This window comes from Phoxinus phoxinus, assembly GCF_949152265.1.
Source record: "Phoxinus phoxinus genome assembly, chromosome: 11".
Lineage (NCBI taxonomy): Eukaryota > Metazoa > Chordata > Actinopteri > Cypriniformes > Leuciscidae > Phoxinus > Phoxinus phoxinus.
This window is the reverse complement of record NC_136886.1, coordinates 25,834,650-25,861,453: the sequence shown is the minus strand read 5'-3', so window position 1 is coordinate 25,861,453 and position 26,804 is coordinate 25,834,650. Positions and strand designations below refer to the sequence as shown.

The 26,804-nt window shown below is 39.2% G+C and overlaps 2 protein-coding genes across 3 annotated transcripts; one reads left to right on the top strand and one right to left on the bottom strand.

Moving 5' to 3' along the window:
* Positions 1–296: 296 nt before the first annotated feature.
* On the top strand, positions 297–10,071 carry ccdc80l1 (coiled-coil domain containing 80 like 1). 2 transcript variants are annotated; one of them, XM_079627332.1, is made up of 7 exons: positions 297–2,455; positions 3,184–3,340; positions 3,412–3,548; positions 3,650–3,801; positions 3,905–4,008; positions 8,008–8,091; positions 8,187–10,071. In XM_079627332.1, exons 1-7 carry the CDS (start codon positions 740–742, stop codon positions 8,483–8,485), a joined length of 2,649 nt encoding a protein of 882 aa, XP_079483458.1. In that variant the 5' UTR covers positions 297–739; the 3' UTR covers positions 8,486–10,071. The 2 variants fall into 2 exon arrangements, with proteins under 2 accessions (XP_079483458.1, XP_079483459.1); XM_079627333.1 differs by lacking the exons at positions 8,008–8,091; positions 8,187–10,071 and adding an exon at positions 7,757–7,998.
* Positions 10,072–12,034: 1,963 nt separating this feature from the next.
* Positions 12,035–26,189, bottom strand: slc19a2 (solute carrier family 19 member 2). The gene is made up of 7 exons (XM_079627334.1): positions 25,893–26,189; positions 22,924–23,490; positions 21,353–21,590; positions 19,874–20,066; positions 16,155–16,296; positions 15,455–16,058; positions 12,035–12,857 (listed from the first exon to the last, which is right to left on the bottom strand). The coding sequence occupies exons 1-6, from the start codon at positions 26,019–26,021 to the stop codon at positions 15,924–15,926; spliced, it is 1,404 nt and encodes a 467-aa protein (XP_079483460.1). The 5' UTR covers positions 26,022–26,189; the 3' UTR covers positions 12,035–12,857; positions 15,455–15,923.
* Positions 26,190–26,804: the final 615 nt, after the last annotated feature.

Genomic DNA, 26,804 nt, shown 5'->3' with positions numbered 1-26,804 from the left:
CTTTTTAGGCCGTTATAAAACCAGAAGCAGCTGATTGTACATGGCAAAATACATATATTTTGTATGTGATTAATAAAGTTTAGTATTTAATCTTTTTTTATGACATATAAATCCCTTCACAACCCTATTTTATGCAATGTTGTGCAATATGATGTTATGCAAAGTTGATGTAGAACACATTAGCAAGGCAGGCACTCTATTAACATATCAGAGGAGAGTGGGCGTGGTCAATCTTGCTGCGAGCCCCGTTTGTTGAGAACTTTCTTCCAGATCTCAGTCAGTGCCTGGAGCTCAGAGAGCATTGAGAAGTAGAGGACACGATGAACGTTTGCTGAGGCTCTTTTTACACCGTTCTTTAAAGGATACAGAAATTTGAAAAAGTGTTGTGGAGTTCTGCCTGTCTTTCTTGGAAACTACTTGACGTAATTTAATATTATAATGAGGGAATGCATACGGAATAATGCATTTCTCTGACAAACTCATTCGCTTTGGATTATGACATTATATTTTCCCCTCGAAGACGAGTAGGAATTACTTTTAGTGGTTTTCTTTATATCTATTTTAGTTTTTCTAATTATTAATCTGTCTTTTGTTTAATGTAACACAATTGAGCAGGAATGCAGGGTTAGTTGGTGTCTCGCTGCTGTTGGATCAAATTACCCAAACCTTTTTGCCTATTCAATGTCATAATTTTTGGAGTGATTTGTATTTATGTTGTAGTCATATTAGCAGTAGTGCAATGAAAAATCATCAGGTACATGTCATTTTGTTTACTCTGACGTGGATTCAAGCATCAGAATTGGTCCTGGATTACACAGGATCAGAGGGAGGAAATGCACAATTAGAATCAAACACTTTTGTCAAAAAGTACACAAATGATGTGCAATCTAGAAGATTTGCACGGTTATCCACATCTGGAAACACACGTATACTCAGGAAACGTCAAAATGATCAGAATGTGGAGTCCTCACGACCCCCAGCCAGGAGGGTCCTGAAAGGGCAAAGACAAGTTCCATACAGGAAACCCAGTGTGACTGACAGCATTCCTGCTCAAGAACCCATTTTTCAATCTACTCCATTGGGCACAACTAGCTCCATAAACATCCTGGCTGGTTTTGCAGGTAAAAAACGTGTTCTGGTTATTTCAGCACCCAACGACTCTGATGGCTATTACAGGTTAATGATGAACTTGCTCAAGCCGGACGTGTACTGTGAGATGGCGGACAGACACATGCAGCAGATTATAATGTTCCATGAAAAGGGGAAGATGGGAGGCAAGGTGAGCCGTGTTAACAATCAGGGATCTCTGGTGGAGGAGCTGTTGGATCCAGCCCTGGTGCCCAGACTGATGGGCTTCCTGAAGCTGGAGGATGGTAAGTTTGGGATGGTGCTTTTAAGAAAGACCCTTCAGGTAGAGGAAAGATACCCATACCCTGTTCAGCTGGAGGCAATTTATGAAGCGATAGACCAGACTCCTATGCGTAGACTGGAGAAGGCCAGGCAAAAGGGCTTTGTGCAAAAGTGCAAGACAGCTGGAGTTGAGGGCCAGGTAGTGCAGTCTGTTGGCTCAAATGCAGTTGGTTTGCAGCCGCAGGTGAACACGACAAAAAATACAGGGCGACACAGGGTGAGACCAGTCCCTCAGCCCACCCAGATAACTCGGGCACAAATATCAACTACCATCAGTACCACTACAATGACTACAACCAAAAAACTTACAACAACGACTACCTTGAAAACTACAACTACAACCACAACCACAACACCTCCAACTACAACCACAACCACAACACCTCCAACTACAACTATAACAACAACAGCACCTACTACCTCCTTTTCCCCCTCAACAACAACTACTATTACCACAAATGCACCCTCCACGGTGGTGCAAACGCATCCACACACAACCGTACCCTGGAACACAGTGCCCAATACCTCTGAGCGGGTCTACCGGCCCTCACCACGAAACCGTCTGAGGGACACAGATACTCGTCTCGCTGTTACCTCTAACTTCTACAAACAACAAAAAGGAAAACACCCAGACCACACGCAAAAGATTTCAACTGCAATCTCACCAACACAAGCATCCACACAGAAGGGCAAACTGCCTGTGGTAAAACATGGAGGGAGTGAAAAGCTTAGTCAGCACACAAGAGAACGAGACACACGGAGACCCACTAATAAACCAAAGACAGAACTTATTACCACTCAAAAGGGGAAAACTAAAGCTGACAGTGCCAACCGGAGGAAGAAGGTGGATAGACCTGGAAAGCCTTTAAAGAAGATACCTGGGGGGAAAAAAGGCCCAAAAGTGACAAATGTCAGTGTTCAAATAAAAAACGTTGTGCAAAAGCCAAATGTCTTTGAAGAAATGGCTGTTGTGGACCAGGCAGCCAATCCCAAGAAATCGTTAGAAACTTTTTTGAGTTACTTTCAGAGAAGACGACGGCTCATAGTACGTATTGTATCTATGAGACATATGAAAACAGTTACATAGAAATTTAGCTCAGGGCTCAACAATAAGGATGGCCTGTTGTGAGAGAGTTTCGGGCCAGGGTCAGCGCTATATCTTAAATTTTTTGATCATTACACATTACTCATTCACTTTTTCTGAAATGTTGTGCCATGGAATTCTGCTTATCAACTTTTTAAACTCATCAGATAGATATATACATTTATAATGTGTAATTGTTAGCTGTTACTGCAATGTGTGAACACTTTTAATCATTTTTAAAGGTCGGTAAAACTGTGTGAACATTTTTTTATATTTTTTATGAATAATAAATAATAGGCTACATGTAAAAATTACACAATGAAAAATAGATAAATGTATACATTTAAATGAATAATTTTACATTTATTCAAGAAACCTCCGAAAAAAATCCTTACTGTTGAGCCATCTTAAAAATTAAGGTTCATTATGCCATCTATAATTCCAATATCTGTTGAACTTTTCTATGCAAAAGGTTCTATAAATTGCAAAAATGTTATTAGAATCTTCTTCAAACTAAGAATTTTTTTTTAAAATTTAAGAATGTTTACTGTAAGGCTCTCCAAAACTGAACCGTCCCTTTTGAAACCTTTATTTGCTCATTATGTTCCTGAACATTAAGAAGCATTTTGGTTCATAAAAGCACTGAATCGATGTTTAAAAATGTTGTGTGTTTTATTAATGTTCTGCAGGTAATAACTGCTCCAGATGAGCAGAATCATATGTACAGTGAACAGAGGGATGAGTACCTGGAGCAAGTGTGTGATATGGCCTTGCGTAAGATTTCCATCATCAGTATCTTTGGGTCCCTCACAAACAGTACCATGAAGATTGAACACTACCAGACAGGTCAGTGCTGCTTTACAGTCTTTGTGTGTTTGTAACATGTCCCATCAAAATGTCCCGTTCTTTTTTAACAGAACAGGATAAGCCCTTACGAGGCCTGCCGGACAGTGATCTCATCAACCAGGACCTCATCACTGCATTTCGGAAACATTTCGGGATGATTTATAATGATTTCAACATGTTGCTGACTGACTTTGACATGGAAGTCAAGGTGTGTCGTGAAAAAACTTTTGTCAGTGTATATGAGATGTAGATGTAATCATTTCTGACCTGATTTTATTCAACAAAATGATGTATTCCTTGTTTTCACAGCAACGATATGAAGTCCCGATTGTTATGCAAGCAGTGTTTGATTACATTGACACATTGTCAACTCGCATTAAAGAGATGGAACAGCAGAGGAAACTTGCGGTTATGTGCAAGAAAGAAGACAAATCAAGATCTCTAGAGGACTTCCTATCTAGGTTCGAAATAACCAATTTCAGTGTCTGAATTTATAATTCATCTAATGCATTAATGTAAGGAATATGCTCATCTGCATGCTTTCTCATGTCATTGTCTTTTAAGATTCCGTTGGAGGCGGAGACTGTTTGTAATATCCACCCCTAATGATGAAGAATGGGCCTATCAGCAACAACTCCACGTCATTAATAGCCAAGCTTGTAATCTAGGTGAGGTCATTTGGATAAACCTTAGTGCAATTTTTAGGAACTATCTTCCACTGTGAAATAAACGTGCTTTTAAATGTGACCGTACTAGCGCTACTTACAGTAGACTACGAAATGCTATAGACAAATTCAGAAGTATGCAAAATGAGAAATGTTCAATTTTACCATCTTTAGTGTATGGTCAGTGTTTTTCAACTCCAGTCCTCAGGACCTTCCTCCCAAAAATGTGTCTCCCTGTTTAAAACACTAAGGGGCTATTTACGCGACACCATTTTCAACTAAAAACAGAATACTCTGTATGTGTTTTGGCAGTTCATTTACATGACAACGGTGTTTTGGGGCCTGAAAAAAAAATCAACTTCTGAAAATGGGATTCAGAGAGGAAGTGGGATTTATAACGATTCCGTTATTGTCTCATGTGTAAGGTACAAAAATGCTAATTTGTGAAAATAGTGACATCTTGCGTATTACGTGTTCAGTCTATGTGCGTAGTAGTGTTTCTTTACAAAATGATATCGCCAACTACTGCCCTGGCAGCATAATACAACGTTTGTAGTTGTTTTCGCTGAGATGTGCATGTGAACAAGGATCGTTTTATCAACGTTGTTGTCTGTACGTGAAGAACGCAAAGGAAATCGTTTCCGTTTTTAGTACATCATCGTTTTTAGTACATCATGAGCTGAATCAGGCGTTTTAATGAGTGAGATATCTAAAACATTCTAGTACATGTGGCGAGCTTTTACCAGCTAAGGCTTCTCAGTAAGGTCAAACCATTCTTGTCCCGAGCTGACCTTGAAAAAGTCATTCATGCCTTTATCAGCTCGAGGATAGACTACTGTAATGCCCTCTACACTGGACTTAATCAATCACTTCTTAATCGGCTTCAACTGGTTCAAAACGCGGCAGCACGTCTCCTCACCAACACCTCCAAACGCTCGCACATCACCCCCGTCCTCCGCTCGCTCCACTGGCTCCCAATACGGTTTAGGGTGGAGTATAAGGTCCTGCTGTTCGTGTTCAAGGCCATCAATGGTCTGGCCCCGGTCTACCTCGCCGATTTAGTAACGGTCTATCATCCATCCAGAACTCTCCGCTCATCTGAACATATCTCTCTGGTCATTCCAAAATTTAAATATAAAAAGTTTGGAGGCCGGTCATTTGCTGTCCAGGGCCCTAATCTGTGGAACGCTTTACCAACACTTCTTCGAAGCATCACCGTGTTGAGTGTTTTTAAATCGCAGTTGAAAACTCATCTGTTCAGACAAGCTTTTAACACGTAACCTCCGACTCTGGCTAATATTTGTGTTTTGTTTTGTTTTGTTTTTCCCGTTTTTATGTTGTCTATTGATGGAAAGCGCCTTGTGCACCTTTTGGCTGTTGTAAGGCGCTATAAAAATAAAATTTGATTGATTGATTGATTGATTGATTGATGTGTTCAAAAACGTTTTGGTCTGCCAAACCTCTTGAAGGTAAAATATTTACTTGAAGTACCCCTCAAGTTCATATTCACAGTTTTCTGATGTTGGTTAATGGTCAAATGACATGCAGATTAAATAACAGATAAAATATTTGAACATTTTCCAGAAAATGGAATTGACTGTTTTTTCTAAAAACCTAAAACTTTGTATGCATTTTGGCCGTTTATTTACACGACAACAGCGTTTTGGTTGGCGGAAAATGCAAACTTTTGAAAACGGGTTTCAAAGTGCACGTTTTTGAAACCGGTCTCCGAGTAAACAACAAAAACATGAATCTCTGAAGATAATGACGTCATGCACATGCGTATTACGTGTTCAATCTATAGTGTTTCATTACCATCTAACGGCCTGGCATCAGAATACAGCATTTTTAGTCGTTTTCGTGGATCCGTGTGAATGGGGATCGTTTTGACAATGGTGTCGTCTGTACGCGGAAAACTCAAAGGAAAAACTTCTCCGTTTTAAGCATATCGTTGTCATGTAAACACCCCAAATGAGAACAGGCAATGAACTGAACAAAGACAGAGTTTAAATACACAAGGCAAACTAATCAACTAAATAAATAACAGATGCACATGTTAATCAAATCAAAGAGAAGCCATGGGCTGTGTCCGAAATCGCCCCCCTATACCTATAGGGCACTATTTGAAGGGAGAGCCATTTGTAGTGGTGTCCGAAACTAAAGTGGACGATAATGAGTTCACTCATTCAATCCCACAATGCACCGCAATAACGAGTGTACAACTGATGTGTGCTCAACGGCTAGAAAATACCCATAATGCACTGTGAGAGTCGCGCACACAATCATCCATCCATTTGGCAAACCCTGTAATATATCATACAGGTATAAATTCCTTTTTAATTGATTATTAAATTGTTTAATTACGGTTTATGCATGCTAGTTTCCATAGCAGAGTTCAGGATAAATCTTTTCATTGGAGCTACTGGAGCAGTTTGCTACGTTTCAATTAATTATTAAACAGCAAGCACAAACTGCAAAAGCGGCAGCCCTTCCTGCACACTCAGTGTCCGAATTCACTCACTCGTTTTTATTCACTCCTACAAGTGGGACTATATTCGAGTAAATAGGGAATAGTGAATGAGGGTATAGGGGGCAATTTCGAACACAGCATTGATAACAAACTGAAACATAGAAAACTAAAACAAACCCACCCGCTTCACTTTCAGACATTCAAATCCTCAAACTTTATGTCTAGGCTAAATAAAGTGAACCAAGAGCACACAGCATCCTCAAAATGCTCTTCTTCACTCTAGAACACGCAACTCAACAGACTATTAATTAAACAAAGCCTTTGATAAGCTATATCGCGATTTTGATTTTATTTGGATTAATTGTGAATCCCCATTTAATTCTTTAAATATTACATTCGATTTCATTAATTATTTGATTTTCATCAACTCACGAACCCCCAGGGGTTTGCGAACCCCTCGATTTGGGAAACCCTGCTCTATTATATGTAACCTATAATGTAAAAGACCTTAATGGTCATAATATAGTTCAGACAACATACACTATAGAAGGATTTCTAATAAGCCAGTGGAATCATTTAATTTTTCATTAGTAGAATTGTTCATGACACAGTTGTGTAAAACCAGCCAATCGGAGAATTTACTATAGAGTATAAGAAAAAAACAGGAAAGCTGAGATATGACACCGCACTAAAACTATCAATATTACTTTTTTGTGAACTGTATACAGAAAGCTCTAAGAGCTTTCCTATATCAACATCACTCCCACTTGTTTATGTAACTTAGAAAATAGATCCTTTTTGTTTTCTGAAATTCCATGTTAAGCATTTGTAAACAAATTTTGGGGTCCAGTCCGGTCAACACCCTATGCGATAATGTCAACAGCTGTGATTTGTTTGGACGTTCCAATCAAAAATGCATGACTTTAGTGCATTCTACACTATCTATCTATCTATGTCTTGACCTTCAAACAACCCCATAATTCCCATAATAATTCAAACAACTCCATAATAAAAAAAACTATTTGCACTAGTAGGAAATCAAGTCAGATGCCAGAGGATTCTCCAGAGAGCTGCCCGCTTCTAGAAATGCACATATGGTATTGATACTTGTCTTTTAATTGGAACCAGCTCTTATCTGCACAAGAGCCCTCAATCACAAATGGCTCTGAGGAATGGCACTAATAAAAATAGGATGACGCAGTCCATTCACAGCTCTTATGTTAGCTATTTTGGATGTAGGAACATTTTTAGGAATCTTTCTCTGCATTCTTTACAATCCAGGAGGACCTGTGGATGTTCGAGTCGTGCGTAGCCATCCAACAGAGACCACTTCCTCTGTGGGGCATGACAGCTTGATTGATGCCCTCATAAACGAAGGCCCGTTTTAGAACAAAAAACAACAGATATTTTTAATGCAAATCACATGCATGTTTCAGAGAACATCTCTGCAAAAATTCTGTTGAATCCAGTGTATAGCATGAGTCACCTTTTGTTGTTTATATTTAGTCTTTCTTTTTTCCCCAAATTCACAGGGCTGCGTCACATATCTGTACTGAAAATTACTGGAAAAACGCTGGATGACATGAGTGGAGTCCTGGAGCTTTACCCCATAAATGGTGAGATTAGCAACTCGGTTCACTTTTATTGCTGGAATGCAGATGTGCTGTTTTACTATTCAAAGAAAATGAGGAAACTGTGGTTTGTATTGCAGGAAGTGTATCAGTGGACCGCGAGGACCTGTCTGCCTCGCTGGTGCAGGACATCAGAAACTACTTCCAGATCAGCCACGAGTATTTCTCCATGCTGCTTGTTGGGAAAGACGGCAATGTGAAATCCTGGTACCCCTCGCCTATGTGGTCCATGTCAATCATTTACGAGCTGGTCGACTCCATGCAGCTTCGCAGGCAGGAGATGGCCATCCAGCAGTCTCTCGGCATGCGTTGCCCAGACGACGACTACAGTCACCATGATGGTTACCACGAGGGCTATCATCGGGGTTACGGTTATTAAGAACAGTGGGAGATGTCTTTGATCCTGTGCACTCCCTACAGGGAAAAGTGTGAATAGTTTCAAATGTCAGAAGACTGCAGTTTTCTTACTAAACAGTACGAGCACCTCGTTTTACTGTTTTATGGAAGCTGATATTTAGATTTGCTCTTGTCATGAATGATTTGGTAACACTTTACAATAAGGTTCATTAGTTAACAATACTTACAGCATTTATAAATCTTAGTTAATATCAATTTCAACATTTACTTACACAGTATTAAAATCAAATGTTGTATTTGTTAACATTAGTTAATGCATTGTGAACTAACATGAACAATGAACAGCTGTATTTTTATTAATAAAGATTATTAATAAATGTTTTGTTCATTGTTAGTAATACATTAATGTTAACTAATGAACCTTATTTTAAAGTGCTGTTAATGTTTTTGATTTGTTTTTGATTTACAACTTTGAATGCACTTGCATGCGTGTATGCAGTTTTTTTTAGCTATATACATTTATGAATTCAACAGTAAAAAAATATTCATTGCTAATAAGGAAAAACATAAAAGTTATGTGTGTGTGTATTTTGTTCCACAATTAAGTATCTATATATTTTGTTGATAAATGGAGTCAGAAGTAAAAAAAAAATATTCTGGGAACATTTTGTATGGGCTATTTTATCTGGAATTTCTCTACTGCCCTCTACTGGGCATTCAGGGGTAATAAAATATGCTTGTAACTAAGACATTTAGTAAATGAACATTTTCATACATTGCCTAATGACATGGATGATTTAATGGAATATTTTTTTTTAAAGGCTAAATGTGTTAGTATATGCAATTATGCAATGAGAAACAACATTAAAATTAATAATTTGTACAAATCTGAAATATTTCATACCAAAAGAAATGCACAGATCCACAAAATGTGATCAGGTTATTTTTATTTATTTTAGAAAACCCTCTACAGAATAAAAAAAAAAAAAAAGAGCAGCACTCGAAGATCATACTTATTCAGTATCCAACATCAGAGCAAACAACACATAAAACCAAAGTACCGTACAATATAGTAAATATACCTTACAAAATGTTAATTCCACACACAAAATACTCGCACAGCCCTGTTTTGGTCTCAAATTTCCACAATACTATACAATAAGTATAGTACAAGGTATTACGTTTTTTGTTATTACTATAAAATTAGTAATAAAATTAAAATAAAAAACAAAAAAGTACATTAGTTATAATGTTGGCACAATCATGACTTCATTTTTTAGTCCATCAAGATAATCATATGTTATTGCTTTTTTAACATTTAAAATGTTTTTAAAAGGCTGAATAGGTAAGAAAATATTTCTAATGACAGTGTTACTGCATGTAACTTACCGGTATGCACTGCATATGTCTAAAAAAGCTTTCTACTGTATACTTTTTCTGTAAAGCTAGACCCTAGATAAAGATATATAGATATTTTCCAGTATTTGCAAATACGGTACAATAGATGTCTACAATACAATGCAGCTTTCGGCTGGTCATGGTAAATTACAGTGCTATGCATAAGTTTAGACACCCATGCTAAAGTTGACTAAAAAGAGGAATAAAAAATCATCTTTTGGAAATTGAACTTAATGCCTTAATTTAAAAAAATAGGAAAAATCCAACCTTTAAGGACACCAATTTTCGTTGTGAATGAATAATGTATCGTAAATAAATAAATGTTCTTCCTTAAAATACAGGGTGCATAAGTTTGGACACCCCTATGTTAAACTCCCATAGAGGCAGGCAGATTTTTATTTTTAAAGGCCAGTTACTTCATGGATCCAGGATACTCTGCATCCTGATAAAGTTCCCCTGGCCTTTGGAATTAAAATAGCCCCACATCATCACATACCCTTCACCATACCTAGAGATTGGCATGGTTTTATTTCAGTTAGCCTAACAGCTGGTTTGATTTGCATTGAGAGATGATCTTATGGAAAGTACTCCATGCCAATCTCCAGGTATAGTGAAGAGTGTGTGATGATGTGGGGCTATTTTAATTCCAGAGGCCAAGGGAACTTTATCAGGATGCTGAGTATCCTGGATCCATATAGTAACTGGCCTTTAAAAATAAAAATCTGCCTGCCTCTATGGGAGTTTAACATAGGGGTGTCCAAACTTATGCACCCTGTATTTTAAGGAAGAACATTTATTTATTTACGATACATTATTCATTCACAAAGAAAATTGGTGTCCTTAAAGGTTGGATTTTTCCTATTTTTTTAAATTAAGGCATTAAGTTCAATTTCCAAAAGATGATTTTTTATTCCTCTTTTTAGTCAACTTTAGCATGGGTGTCTAAACTTATGCATAGCACTGTATGTTGTAGTGTAGTCAAATGAATATTGTATATAATTGTTAATACTGAATCTTATTCTGACGCTTGATCTAAATAATTAATTTCCTTCTGTTCTGTGTAACATGATATATCAAGGACTATAGTGTTCAATAATGTTCTGGTGTTCAAACATACAGACATGCTCCCCTTTATCTGTAAATGAAGAAATGTTTATAAAAAATAATGTATTAAATAAAAGATGGGATGATCAACAAAACGTGTAGTTTTTGTATGGAGAAACGTAATAATTTAAGGCTAGAGGCACACATTGATAAATGGTTGCAATATTATACAACAGTTAGTTATACAACAGTTTTTTTATTTGTCCATCCACCCTTTCTTTCCTCACGTGCCAGCTCCACCCCACTTACGATTCAAGCGAAGGAAACAAGGAAAGAGGACGAAGAATCGAAGGAAATATTTCAAATTGGAATATTCTTGATCACTTGAGGGTCATCAGCAGTGCTTAATTTATTATTTTCATTAATAAATAATAAAAATAATAAAAATAAAGATACCTTGTTGAAATATGTGAGATGTATGGTTTGTTTAAACTGCAAAGGTAAAACATAAATTGAAATTATTGTGACAGATGTATACATGTACGTCAGGTTTTTTTGACAAGAAACACTTCATCATAGGATACACCCGTGCACCCTTGCTCATATCTCTTGTGCAATTGGCTTTATGCCCAGCTGCACTACTTCCTGAACTTCAGCCAGCTCCTTTGTTTCCTGTCTGCCATTATTGGACAAACTGATTAATCCAGGTGTGCCTGACCAACAACAATAATCAGACACACCTGGATTAATCAGTTTGTCCAATAATGGCAAACAGGAAACAAAGGAGCTGGCTAAAGTTCAGGAAGTAGTGCAGCTGGGCATAAAGCCAATTAGAGAAGTGAGAGGATGTTCAAGATGGCAAACTTTGATCGGTTTCCGGGTCAAAGGCTGGAGGCGCGAGGAAACATCGATCTGAGTATTGAGAAGCACCTATTGATTGTAGATATTCTGAACAACAGCAGGCTGACAAAAATGTAAGAAAGATGAGATGGCAGATTCAAACTAGTGCTTACATCCATAATGTGATTGTACGGGTTAACAGTCTGACTAATATTGGCCCAATTCTTGTGACTAAAGCCGGGTTTCCACCCACATGAACTAGGGACTTTTTTAAGGTACTCCGGAACCGTTACATTTCATTACAGCGCCCGCTGGACTAGAAATTCAAATAGCTTGAATGAATGTATAAATGTATTTAAATTATTTTTAAAGGACCTGTTTTTTTTTAATGAACCAACCACAGTTTCTAAGCCCTATTCAGACAGTATTAGTTTTACAAGGATACGTAGATGGAGTAATATAATTTTACTGCAGGATGTCTGTAATATTAATGGCCAATTCACTTGGGATAAGAAATCTCAGTAAAACTAGCAGAAGTGGGAGGGGTAACTTGATTTAAACACCGCCGTCACATCCCTGTCGTCATGTGCATATTACGTTGCTTCATGACAACAACTGTTCCATGATTGGCAAGATTCACCGCATGACAACGATCACGTGTGTTTCATGTTTATTCGAACACCTTCAACTAATGTTCACAAATCTTGGAAAAAAAAAAATTGGATTATTTTTTTTTTATATATATAATAGTAAAACTCTTTTCATGTAGTCGCAATGTTATATGGCGTCATGTTTATCAAAATAAAACTGATTAAAAAAAATGTAGACCCCACTTCATAGATAGCATAGGCTTTTGCATTGCGATTAGAAATGTGTCCGAGTGCGGTCCACCTTGCTCTGATGTCATGCTGACGAATATCAAAAAACTCTTGTGACGGCGAGGCGGCAGTGTCGGATTCTGCAGTCAGGCGCAGTTGCTCTCCACCGACTGCGCTGATCAGAACGATGGGAAACGATGATGTGTTCTCTTTTAAAATGTTTAATTTTAAAACTCTGATATCATGTTTTTTTATGTGTAGCCTATAAATTATGTGTGAATATTCCTAATCTGTCTGACATAACAGGACAGAGAGCCCTATCCGGCTTGGCTGCACTTTCTTCACTCCTCCCCTCACTGCAGCCACCTACTCTCAGCTACATTTCAGGCGAGACGCGTCTCCGTTTTCAGCTCCTCCCCGCCTGCACGCAGCAACTCTCACCGATCCGTTACATCCAGCCACAGCAGATGTCATGCATGTCAGATATCACACACGCACATACATAATATATATATATATATATATATATATATATATATATATATATAATATATTACACACACACACAGGTCCTTCTCAAAAAATTTGAATATTGTGATAAAGTTCATTATTGTCCATAATGTAATGATAAAAATTAAACTTTCATATATTTTAGATTAATTGCACACCAACTGAAATATTTCAGGTCTTTTATTGTTTTAATACTGATGATTTTGGCATACAGCACATGAAAACCCAAAATTTCTATCTCAAAAAATTAGCATATCATGAAAAGGTTCTACACGAGCTATTAACCTAATCATCTGAATCAACGAATTAACTCTAAACACCTGCAAAAGATTCCTGAGGTTTTTAAAAACTCCCAGCCTGGTTCATTACTCAGTGGGAAGTCTGTGGGAAGGAAAAAGTGTGGCAAAAAACGCTGCACAACGAGAAGAGGTGACCGGACCCTGAGGAAGATTGTGGAGAAGGACCGATTCCAGACCTTGGGGGACCTGCGGAAGCAGTGGACTGAGTCTGGAGTAGAAACATCCAGAGCCACCGTGCACAGGCGTGTGCAGGAAATGGGCTACAGGTGCCGCATTCCCCAGGTCAAGCCACTTTTGAACCAGAAACAGCGGCAGAAGCACCTGACCTGGGCTACAGAGAAGCAGCACTGGACTGTTGCTCAGTGGTCCAAAGTACTTTTTTCGGCTGAAAGCAAATTTTGCATGTCATTCGGAAATCAAGGTGCCAGAGTCTGGAGGAAGACTGGGGAGAAGGAAATGCCAAAATGCCTGAAGTCCAGTGTCAAGTACCCACAGTCAGTGATGGTCTGGGGTGCCATGTCAGCTGCCGGTGTTGGTCCACTGTGTTTTATCAAGGGCAGGGTCAATGCAGCTAGCTATCAGGGGATTTTGGAGCACTTCATGCTTCCATCTGCTGAAAAGCTTTATGGAGATGAAGATTTAATTTTTCAGCACGACCTGGCACCTGCTCACAGTGCCAAAACCACTGGTAAATGGTTTACTGACCATGGTATTACTGTGCTCAATTGGCCTGCCAACTCTCCTGACCTGAACCCCATAGAGAATCTGTGGGATATTATGAAGAGAAAGTTGAGAGACGCAAGACCCAACACTCTGGATGAGCTTAAGGCCGCTATCGAAGCATCCTGGGCCTCCATAACACCTCAGCAGTGCCACAGGCTGATTGCCTCCATGCCACGCCGCATTGAAGCAGTCATTTCTGCAAAAGGATTCCCGACCAAGTATTGAGTGCATAACTGAACATAATTATTTGAAGGTTGACTTTTTTTGTATGAAAAACCCTTTTCTTTTATTGGTCGAATGAAATATGCTAATTTTTTGAGAATTTTGGGTTTTCATGAGCTGTATGCCAAAATCATCAGTATTAAAACAATAAAAGACCTGAAATATTTCAGTTGGTGTGCAATTAATCTAAAATATATGAAAGTTTAATTTTTATCATTACATTATGGACAATAATGAACTTTATCACAATATGCTAATTTTTTGAGAAGGACCTGTGTGTGTAATATATATATATATATATACAGTACACAGTACACACACACACACTTACAGTTAGGTCCGGTTGAATGATTTATTAACTCAATTCTGTTTGGATTATGTTAGTAATAGGCACTTGCCTAAAGCTAAAAGAAGTTGCTTTCGATTTTTGTTATGATCTGAATGGTATGCAGAAAACACTTGAGATCTACCACAGACTTGTCCCACCGATTAGAACGCAACTGAATGCTTTTTCAAGCGCTTCCATACTTGGAAAAAATCGGGGAAATGACTTTTAAACAGGAAATGACGCCATGCAGATAATGTGGTCTAAATTTTTGGATAATTTGGGTAATTGTTTTTTGTAATTGATTACACACAGCACTTGGAGGCTTTGTTTGAATCGTTGAACTAAATTTACAAAAAAAGCCAGGTAAACCTAAAGTGTTCTCCGCATACCATTCAGATCAAAAAGAAGGTCGAAAGCACTTGTAAGAGGCACAAACCTGCTTTTAGCATTAGGTAAGTGCCTATTACCAACATAATCCAATCAGAATTTAATTAATAAATTATTCGATAGGACATAGAAATATAGATTATATGTGTTTGCGCACATGATATCAGGAAACAACGTAATACGCACATGACGACAGGGAGGCGTTGCGTAAATCAAGTTACCCCTCCCACCTCTGCTAGTTTTACTGAGATTTCTTATCCCATGCGAATTGGCCATTATTAATAATAACAAATAAATAATTTACCAGAGCTTCTCAGTGATTTTAGTCCCATTCGAATGTGCCATCTCAATAATAATTACGGGCAATTCGCCCTATTCGGACTGGATTAACACGGGTAGATAGAGTAATGTAATTTTACCACAGGACATCTGTTATAATAATTTATTATAACAGATGTCCTGTGGTAAAATTACATTACTCTATCTACCCGTGTTAATCCAGTCCGAATAGGGTGAATTGTCCGTAATTATTATTGAGATGGCACATTCGAATGGGACTAAAATCACTGAGAAGCTCTGGTAATAATACATTTACCCCACCTCTCCATGTAAAACTAATCCCATCCAAATAGGACTTTAGATTCAAGTAACAGCCATAAAATAAGGCATCATAATGGTTACCTTTAAATAAGTGCATTTTGTTGACCTACAGTGGCCACTTACAGTGTATAATTGTGAACTCCGTAATAAGAATCGTAATCATCAGTGCTTATAATCTATAAAGCTGGATCAATCAAGTGTGACTTGAAAATTTGGAAATGCTGATTATCTTTTTTTATAAAAAAAAAATTCTGTTCAGTTGGACAGAGGATTATTCCATAACCTTGCGTTTCATGCCTCTGGAACGGACTCTGTTGTGGGTAATTCATTCTGTCCTCCAGATCTCCTTCTTTTGAACAGTTTATACAGCCCGGCAATGAAGAATATCACTGCTACTGCAGCAAAGTAACTTGCATAGATCAAAAACTGTGGAAAGCAGAAAATTCCACAGGATATTAGCAGCTTTCATTGGTGATGCAAAAGCATTATTACTTACTCTGCTGGATTCATGTTGTACTTTACCTGTAGAAAAATGTCCAGGCCCAGTCCGACAGAATCTACTACAATCACTGTAAGAAGCGTCTGAAGTACGAGTGCAATGAAAGTGTTTACTCCAAAAACCAAAGCATATCGTTTCATGCTTAAGTTAGCAGCAATCTGATACCTGCAATATAAAAAAGACAAATGAATTTGACCTTTCCCAACATCGATTTAAAGTGTTAAGCATTTCAATATTTTACAAGGATTTTTTTTAAAGAGTAGACTTAAAGAAAAGAAAGTATTGTCAGGGTCCAAGTGGACATGGACAATTCGACTGACACAGCCAAACGAATTTCAGATAAATGAGCAGAAAGACCACAGTTTAGAAGGTAACATCGCTAATCCAAAACTCACTTCAGATTTACACGATTATTTGGAGTACTGCGTCAACAAGATTGTGCACAAATTGAACAAACGCTGATATGGAAATATTATGGAAAATATGGAATATGGAAAAAGTATTAAAATGGCTAAAAATTTGTCAGAGCTATGGCTAAAAATATAGATGGAAATGGATCCAATGAATGAGTTTGGGCTCTCTGTGATTTAGGAATGCAGAAACAGTCTTTATTCATTTAGCCCATCTTCCAGAGAGTAAATATGCACTTGCTTTGTAATTAAAGGAGTCATAACCTAGTATTACCTTGGATACCCACGGTCTATTAGAGTCTTTCAGGCCCTTCTAAAAAAGAAAAGTGAAAAAAAAAAAAAACACAGAGCTCCTCTGACCCTTATTTCTGAAGGCATTATTGTCTCGCGAGATCTGATGCGATATTTTGGCTGTCGTGGACGGTCATTTTAATAATGCAAATGAGGGGCGCGTTGATTGGTGGCAGGAAGGAGGGGGGTTGACACCGCAGGTAACTTCAGCACATCATTCCAAAATGACATCATGGCGCAAGTTGTGAATGAACCCGACCTGGCCGCGACCTACGGATGGCTCAGGGGGGCTCCATTGACAACAATTTAATTAAAGGAACACTCCGACTTTTTGGGACTTTAGCCTATTTCCCTTATCCCCCAGAGTTAGATAAGTCCATACATACCTTTTTCATCTCCGTGCGTGCTACAAGTCTGTTTGACGCACCCACCGCTAGCCTAGCTTAGCACAAAGACTGGATGTGAATGGTTGCAGCTAGCATACTAATCCAAATAAGTGACAAAATAACGCAAACATTTTCCTATTTACATGTTGTGATTTGTATAGTCACAGAGTGTACAAAAAACAAAGTCACATGAGACACAGACATATTTTAACCGTATAAATACTGGGAACTATATTCTCTGAAGGCGAAGCACTGCTACTTGGGCGGAGTGATAACCGCAGCACATGAGACGCGCCGAGGTGAGGAGCAGAGAGTTCGTTCAGAGTTTGGGTTACAGAGTCAGCAATTTATAAATAGTAAAAGCGTAGTTTACAATCATGGATTTTCGCTGTATTGTAAAGAGCTGTGACAATAAACAGGGAGACCAGGTGATACCATGATGTTTCATAGAATTCCAACTAAAAACGCTGACCGGATGAAGAAATGGCTACTTGCTCTGGATATTGATCAAAACACACCTAATGAGATTATCAAGGGACATTATGTTTGCTCGGTACATTTCACTGAGGACGACTATTTTCAAAAAATGGAATTTGCCACAAGGACCATGAAACGTGTGCTGAAGGATACGGCCATCCCATCGATATCACATACAGGACAAAGTGGAGCGGCTGCGGTAAGTGTTCCGTTATATTTATAAATGTTTAGCCTAACGTTACTGTAACAGTGCCATTAGCTAACTTAGATCTAATGTAACGTTAGTGACACTTTTATCTGAATAGGGTGGTAACTACTATTGCAGTTGTTTACGGGCTCCATGTATCCCCTGTAATGTTAGTATTGTTGCCTCGAACGCTCTCTGTCGTCCCAGTAACACTTGAGCGGAGCTAGAGGTCACGTAGTCACGTTGGTTTTGTTGACAGAAGAAAAAACGGCGCGTCTCAGATGCTGCGGTTATCACTCCGCCCAAGTAGCAGTGCTTCGCCTTCAGAGAATATAGTTCCCAGTATTTATACGGTTAAAATATGTCTGTGTCTCATGTGACTTTGTTTTTTGTACACTCTGTGACTATACAAATCACAACATGTAAATAGGAAAATGTTTGTTTTATTTTGTCACTTATTTGGATTAGTATGCTAGCTGCAACCATTCACATCCAGTCTTTGTGCTAAGCTAGGCTAGCGGTGGGTGCGTCAAACAGACTTATAGCACGCACGGAGATGAAAAAGGTATGTATGGACTTATCTAACTCTGGGGGATAAGGTGAATAGGCTAAAGTCCCAAAAAGTTGGAGTGTTCCTTTAACATTTTGAAGGTCCAGAAAGGTAGGAATTACATCGTTAAAATAGCCCATGTGACTACAGTGGTTCAAACATAATTTTATTAAGCGACGAGAATACTTTTAGTAAAAAAAAAAAACCTTCTCTTCTCTATCAGTCGCACGTTTACGAGAGCACCACGGCGCATGCGCGAGGTGATGAAGCAGGAGCTGGCGTTCTGACAAGTTCCGAAAGTCTTACGGGTTTGGAATGACATGAGGGTGAGTAATGACAGAATTTTCATTTTTGGGTGAACTAACTTACCCAAATCACTCAAACCTTTATTTAAACCTCTCTACTTAACTGTCGGACTTGTACATCTGCCATGTGTGTAGCATAACACTTTTTATTTGTGTTTATAGTTCTAATCGAATCCTTGCCCAACATGCAATGGATTGTGGGCAATATTAGCCGTTACGGTGTGCATGGATCTGCACTTCGGATTCCAACCAGAAAAAGTAGACAATCCGTGCATCTTTGCAATACTCATTTCTCCTTTTTTCTTTCATTTTCTTTCACCCTCATTTCTTTTGCTGTCGTAAGTTCTTATGGCGCTTTTCCACTGCATGGTACGGTTCGGTACGGCAAGGCACGCTTTGGCGCTTTTCCACTGCATGGTACAGTACGGCTCGGTTCGGTACGGCTCACTTATGGCGCATTTCCACTGCATGGTACGGTACGGTACAGTACGGCTCGCTTTAAATGGTACCACCTCTGTTGAGGTTCCAAGCGTACTGTACCGATACTATAATGTGACGTGAAAACACTGCAGATCACTGATTGGTCAGACAGAATCGTCACTTCAGCGTCATTGTATTTGCGACACGAGACACTAAACCCGCTAGATTTAAATAGCCAGACAACAGCTTACGTGGTAGCACCTGTTTTTAGAGTATTTACTTGACAAAAAAAGTAAAAAAAAAAAATCAAACAAGAAATGGCTGAATCGTGGTCAGTGGCCAAGGTGCAGACGTTCCTCTCGTTGGTTGCCGAGGAGCGGAAGTAGCACAGCTCTTAGCCACACACGGCTACCACCGGACCTACAACTATTAACGATCAGTCCCACCCACTTTGAAGCGGTACTAACTGCAGTGGAAAAGCAACCGAGCTAAAGCGAACCGAACCGTGCCGTACCGAGTCGAGTCGTACCACGCAGTGGAAAAGCGAAGTGAGCCGAACCGTTCCGCGCCGAGTCGAACCGTACCGAGCCGTACCATGCAGTGGAAAAGCGCCATTAGAACGTTGTGGTTCGAACAAAATGTACCTTCACAAAATTAAGTTATCCAGTGTAAAGTTGATTTCTAAAAAATGGATACATATTGATAGCTTTACTTACGTTGCTATGGTGATAAGTAGCATATAGGTAGCTCTGAAGATAATATAGGCAGTGTAGCAAACCCAGATATTCCTGATGGTGTCCATGAGGCACACACACACTGCAATTACCAAAGAGAAAACGCAGAGAGCAAGTTCTCCCCACACTGCCCAGGACACTTTCACAAAGCTTACAACAAATGCAGCAAAAGCACCTGGTGGGAAAAACACAAGTCATTAAAAGTGCCCATATGATGCTAATTTCCAAGTTCAGAATTTAATTTTTGGGGTCTCAAAGAATACATTTACATTATTTTAAAAGATAGGGTAGGCAATTTCGGAGTGGCTAGCAATAGCGAGCTAGCTTTGAAAGCATAAGATCCCAAAGCCACACCTCCTCCAAAACACATGAACGCGCACAGACAGAAATTGAGGCTGGCCTGATCGGCTTATTCCATGCCGTTTCTGCCGCACAGTGAAAGAAACGAAGTCACTTCATCACGACTACAGAGATGTCTTCTCCATATTAGAATTTTCAGCATGACCTGCACATTGACAACATTGGTACTCGGTGGTACTCTGTGTGTTTCGACCCGAGGAACCAGGGTCTAAATGAAGTTCCGGGAAAAAAAAATCCCCCCTCAGAAAGTCCCTGCTCACTAGGTAGTACTTTTTCAAAGTTCAGGAACTTTCGGGAGTGGGACTTGGGCGCTAAACATGCTGATTGGTTGAGTTCATGCTGCATGTTCATTTTCATTTCAAATTGTCGCCTTGCATTCATGTACAATAAGGTGCATGAGCAGTTTACCATGTTTCATAGCTCACTACGATCACGGCAATAATATCAAACAGGCTTGAAAATATCGCAGCGTCTGTGACTAAGAGAGACAGGCTCAGATCACGTTCAAGCTCATATTTGACGAGCATCAGTGACCGCAACGAGCACCGATTTGGCAACAATTCAGGAGTTGTCGTCGGAAACCTTCGAAATCTGTCTGCAAAGTCCAGCCAAAAGTAGTCATATGAATGTAGCTTGAAATGGATTTCATGTGATTTTTTTCTGTTCACACTTGCTAAATATGATCGGATTCCATTTGGATATGCACGGATTTGGACTGATAGTCTAAACAAGGCTATAGTGAAATCACTTCCCCAACTGTTTTTTGGGGGCAGGCCAGATTAGACAGTAGACGGGCATTTTGCAAATGTGTAACATGTTTATGTAGCTAATGGAAATAATGGCAGGACTACAAACAAGGCGTTTCAGACAAGCTAAACTCTCCAGGGCTGTGGCCCTCCAGGAACTGAGTTTGAAACCCTTGCACTAAAATAAAAGTAAAAATAAAAAGCATAATAGGTGCCCTATTATTGGGAATCAATTTATACAATTGTGTGTCTATTGTTATTTGATTGTTTCCAGCCTTTTCATAATTATCAACACAAATTCAACAGAGAACGCATAAAACAAAGTAATTTGAGAATGAGCATATAATAACCTTACCAAGCAAGGTAGAAATGGTCTCCACATATCCATTGTAGATCTCAAAATCCTTGGAAGGCAAGATTTTCTCCCAAAGTGCTTGAGCGTAATTAATCACCTGGAAGTAACCACATGTGGACAAAGCCCACCACACTGACCAGGCCAGTAGGGTAGAGGAGGAGTAACACTGCAGGAAGTCTGCCCAGAGCATTTTTAACACTTCCAGTAATCTACTACTGCTAGTGTTGTCCCTGAGAGTCTGAAAATCAAACAAAGTCAAATCAAGTCATAGACAGTTATTTGATAAACATGCATATAACTGAACATATCAGTATCTGCAAATATTAGCATTTTTAATATTTTTGAAAAAATATTAATTAAAAAAAAAGAAAATTCAGTCATCATTTAAAGACTTTGGTTAAACTTTGAATAAATGTTCACAAATAAATGTTTTTAATGAAACCTGAGATGGTTCAGTCCCTTCATTGAAAGTCTAGACAACCAAAAATTCAAAAAGAAATCTTTAAGATGTCGTAAAATAAATTTAATTTTTTTTTTTAATAAATAAACGTCTAAATCAAAGACATACCATAAATCAGCCGGTTTTAGAAAAAAACTACGCTTCTACCTCCACCCAGAGCCTTGTTATTTGTTTTGCAAAAATCCACCGCTCCCGGTTCTTCTGGTCCAATCAGCGCAGGGCTGTGTGAGATCTGACTGTCAATCACAGTTTGTGCACACGCCACAGATGCCCCCTTCCCCCTCGCGCATGTTACAATATCACATGCACACGCCTGAAGTTCGCAGGTGTGTTGGATTGTACGACACATGATGGCAGAGAGAAAAAGTGCACACGCACTGACGCAGACTTGCTAACTGCAGCTTTAAATCGGTTCATAATATAAAGCGATCATATATCTTTAAGATTTGGATTAAACCGTTTGATGATTCATATAGATCTATTTTATGATGCCTTTATGACCTTTTTGGATCTTCTAAGTTTGAGTTATCTGGACTATCAATGGAGGGACAGAAAACTCTCAGGATTCAATAAAAATATATTAATTTGTGTTTCAAAGATTAACCAAAAACTTTTGGGTTTGGAAAAACGAGTGAAAAAGAGTGAGTAAATTACAGAATTTGCATTTTTGGGTGAACTATTCCTTTAGTAGTAGCAGGTAAGACTAGGGCTCATTTTGTTCAAAGATCAGATAGGCTAGGCCTATATGGGGCATAATAAATATATTATTATAACATATACAATAAATTACATCATACTAGATACCAGTCATAACATAAGAATAATTATCTGAATTCAATTCAATTCACATTTATTTGTATAGCGCTTTTCACAATACACATCGTTTCAAAGCAGCTTTACAGAACCACAGCTAGCCAAAAATGTATTATTTTTAATGTAATAATTTCATTGAGTTCATTGAAGTAATACTTGTTTATTAATTTAAAAGTATGTTTGTGTGTATGTTTTTGATTAACATAGCATAATAAAAAAATTTGGAAGAGCATAAATGAACCGGACACATTTTTAAAATGATATAATACTATAATTACATAAAAACTAGTCTACTCACCGTTCTTTCATCTGCACTAAGCTGCATTTTGGACTCTGGATCCTCTGGCTTCTCAATCAGCTGACCACGGTTCATGGGTTCCAGTACTGCTTTATCCTGAGAGCTGTGCTCTCTCTCATGAAAGAACAAGCTCTTACCGGGCATGGGTAGGAACCAAGGGGCAACAAAAGCTATGCAAGAGGAAACCAGTGTGATGACGCTCAAGTAAAAAAGAGGTACATGGGCTACAGACACCAGAATCTGTCCCATGAGTGAGCCAATGGCCGAGCCCAACAGTGTGATGCTGCGACAAAAACCAGTCACCCTCTGATAATGAGACGGCTCAACAACACTGTAGATGTAGGAGTAGTACGCAACTTCAGTGGCAGTGGCCAAACCGAAAAAGAACTCCAATAACTGCATGGCCCGCACACCCTGGGCCTTCATGAGCATAGCATATGTCACTATGAAGCTGGCCGCCTGAAGAATAAGCACAGGCTTGTAGCGAAGGTAATCCGTGGCCAGGAAAACAGGAAAAAGCAGGACAAGGTAGGAATATGTCCATAATGGATAGATCTCGTTCACAACCTGTGATAAAAGTTAAAGTAGTTAGAAGAGTCAAAAATAGTCAACATTTAAAGCAGATCAAAAAAGTTAAAAATTGTCCTAAGACAAGAACGGGTATTGTTCAAAATTCATGAAAGTCAATTAGAAGCCCTCACTTCCTGGGCTGGGGCTGGGCGTACTGCGCAGGCTCAAATTGAGCTTGACGACGTAGATGTGACGTGAGCAACCTGTCTGACAGCTGTAGGTCTTCTAGTAGCTGTGCCGAGAGAAATCTGAATCATTCCCTTCCGAATCTCGCGGAGACGGAGAGCGCGAGTATTAGCTGTACATGAGCTAGCAGCAGGAGCAACTTTATGACTCTCTATGGGCTTCTCCCTTGACTTTATGCCTCCACGTCCACCCGATTGCTTGCGAGCTTCTCTGCCTGTCTATACGGTAATTTCTCGACTTGTGTGATGCAACCGTTAGCCTATTTTTACAAAAACTGCTTCTACGGGGCCATAACGTAAGATACAAGGTAATGGAGCCTTTTATACATTTTCGTGTTTCATTAGAAATAAATAATGGACAAATGGAGTCTTTAAACGCCTCAGATGTAAAGTTATTCGCTGTCAAAGTGACGCCAAAATTAATGGGAGTCAATGGAATGCTAACAGCAGGTGGGGGTCCGCTAATCAATGGCGGCGCCCGGGGAAGCTTCAGTTTCCGGCGGATGGATAACCCCCTTGGGTTGAACACGCTTAACCACTCCCCTCAAACCGTTAGTCTGCTATGAGCAAGAGATAGGGTGCTTCTCAATTCTTATTTGTGCATCCTCGTTTCCTTTCCTCGCTTCCTTTCAAGATGGCTGAGCTCGATCGGTTTCCGGGTCATAGGATGGAGGACGGAGGAGCGAGGAGACGAGGAGGGATATTGAGAAGCACCCATAGAGAGGAGGAGCACTAAAGTAAAACCCTGCCCTCGGTTCAAAATTCCGTTTCACTTGGAAATACGTCACAACACTGGAGAAAAGTCGTTTGCACGCGGTTCACGCGGACTTTAAAGGACAAGTTTGGTATTTTACACTTAAAGCCCTGTTTTCAGATAGTTTCTGATGAAATAGAATGGTTAAGATTCAAATTTGGACACATGCTATATTTAATGAGATTATGCCTGAAAAGGTTTTGGATTTTTTATCATGTGTTAATTTAAAAAATCTTGTATAACGACTCGTTGTTTGTTCTGTTTTTATTATACTTTGAATGCTGACATGGCATTAAATAAAATAATCTGAATCTGGACACATGCTGCTGTCCCGAGAATTTTCAGTGAGTTTCACGTCTTGAGTCGGGGTTCAATCTTCAGCTGGCTGGCAGGAGCTGCCACTGACATGTCACGTGATCTGTCAGTGGCTGGCTAGTTGTCTTACTCTATAGCAAGTTTCAGAAACCATGGATTTTTGGCAGTTTTTGTGTTTTGTGTTCTTCCCTCTCTAGCTCATTTATCATGCATATGTGTTGATATGATTATGCTCTTTTGAATAATTGGCATTTTAAAGAATTTCCAAATAAACCCAAATAAACCATTCAAATGACCGTAAATGTCACAGGTAACGTGACATGCCAGAATCAGACTGGCAGCTGCCAGCCAGCCACTGAAAGGTCGCATGACATGACAGTGGCGGCTCCTGCCAGCCAGCTGAAGAAGATTGAACCCCTGCTGCACGTATTTGTAAACAAAAGTTTAATGCGTTTTAGGAAGGATTGTTCCAGTGCACCTATGCAGCCATTTAGGTGGGGGGAAAGCGAAAGAAACCGAAAATTCTCGGGACAGCAGCAAATGTGTCCAAATTTTAATCTTAACCGTTCTATTTCGTCAGAAACGATCTGAAAACAGGGCTCACGTGTAAAATAGAGAACTTGTCCTTTAAGTTTCCCGCATGTTGGTGGCACACTGCCACTGCACACACCACACCACGACCTTGATTTGGCAGGTGCATAAACCGAAAGCTGAGATGGATGAAAAAAAATGGATGCAAGGTCACCACCTAGCATTTCTTTAAAAGACACACAAACTCTCTGAACCCTAAAAATCTTGTGAAGCAGCTTTATTTAAGCAGAGATTAAGCTAGGATTAGACAAATAGCTGGCAGATTTGGGCAAATAGCCCACAATTTATCTGGTGGGTAAATCAGTTCTTTCAAATCGTGCTCAGGGAAGGGAGAAGCAGGTAGCCGTGTCAAATTAACGCACGTGTTCACATTTATTAATATTTGATCATTTATTGTATTTCATTTCACTCTTATAAAATCGAAATGCCTAACTCTATTCTAGCGGTTTCGATATTGGAGTTCTCGGAACTCTGGCTGCATGTGGTGAAATCTTAGCCTAACGTTACATCATTCACTGCATGCTTTCATCAACCTTACAGCACATTAACGTTACCTCTGTCTCCGTCAGGTTTTTGTCAGGTCCCATCAAAAACGGTGTTAGAAAAGGCTCCAGTGGTCTGTGGCTGGAGAAAAATCCATAAATGCACAGTAAAACGGTGGGGTAAAGCCATGGTTCAGACATTATCGCTTGCGCCTATTGACCAAAGCCAAAGATCCAGTGGCATTTTGAAATAACTCTCGCACCGGTTTGACCCTTTATATACTGTCTATGGTTTGACCAGGGGACTTCTTCTTCTTCTTGTAGGATTCCGGTAGTAGACGCTGCTAAGCGCACGCACTACTGCCCTCCACTGGTCAAAGCACTAAATTCTTACATACAAGTTACAACACTGTGTCATGCAAGAACTAAATACTGCCTTGGAGATCAGTTTATGCAGTTGTCACTGAAAAAGCCTTAACTCCAAGTCCTGCCAGTTTAACAAAAAATATGTCCTATACTTTCTACATTCCAGGAAAACATGTCCTGTCTCAAGACTCCCACATTCACAAGCCAATGATATAGCGCTTTGCGTTGACACTCCCCACTCAGACAGGACAGGAGCATCACCAAAGATATTGCTTAAATGGTATGACTAATACCAGTGCCAATTATATATACAAAACAAAACTACAGGAGAAGTTCAATACATTATGTACACAAAGAGAGCTTTGGCATACTGTCAATTATGACATCCAACGTTTGCAGGGAAACTACATCTAGCCTACATCATCTCTACCAAACATAGATGGTTTTATGGGACACCTCAAGAAAGTTTTTTTCTGTTCATCATCATGATTCATGTTGTATTCTCAGTATTTCATACTATTGTAAAGTCATTGTTGGCAGATGAGGGCTATTTGGTGCAGGCAAGAAATAACTTGGTTGGGTTTATCCACATGGTCAAGGAATGAAAGGATGGGTTTA

Coding starts and splice junctions, on each gene's coding strand:
- ccdc80l1 (XM_079627332.1), top strand. CDS start 740: ATGAAAAATCATCAGGTACATGTCATTTTGTTTACTCTGACGTGGATT. Junction 3,549..3,649: donor ACTTTGACATGGAAGTCAAG/GTGTGTCGTGAA, acceptor TTGTTTTCACAG/CAACGATATGAAGTCCCGAT. Junction 3,802..3,904: donor CTAGAGGACTTCCTATCTAG/GTTCGAAATAAC, acceptor TTGTCTTTTAAG/ATTCCGTTGGAGGCGGAGAC.
- slc19a2 (XM_079627334.1), bottom strand. CDS start 26,021: ATGTCTGAACCATGGCTTTACCCCACCGTTTTACTGTGCATTTATGGA. Junction 21,591..22,923: donor TTAGTGCAGATGAAAGAACG/GTGAGTAGACTA, acceptor TTTGATTTTCAG/ACTCTCAGGGACAACACTAG. Junction 16,059..16,154: donor GCCTGGACATTTTTCTACAG/GTAAAGTACAAC, acceptor TGCTTTCCACAG/TTTTTGATCTATGCAAGTTA.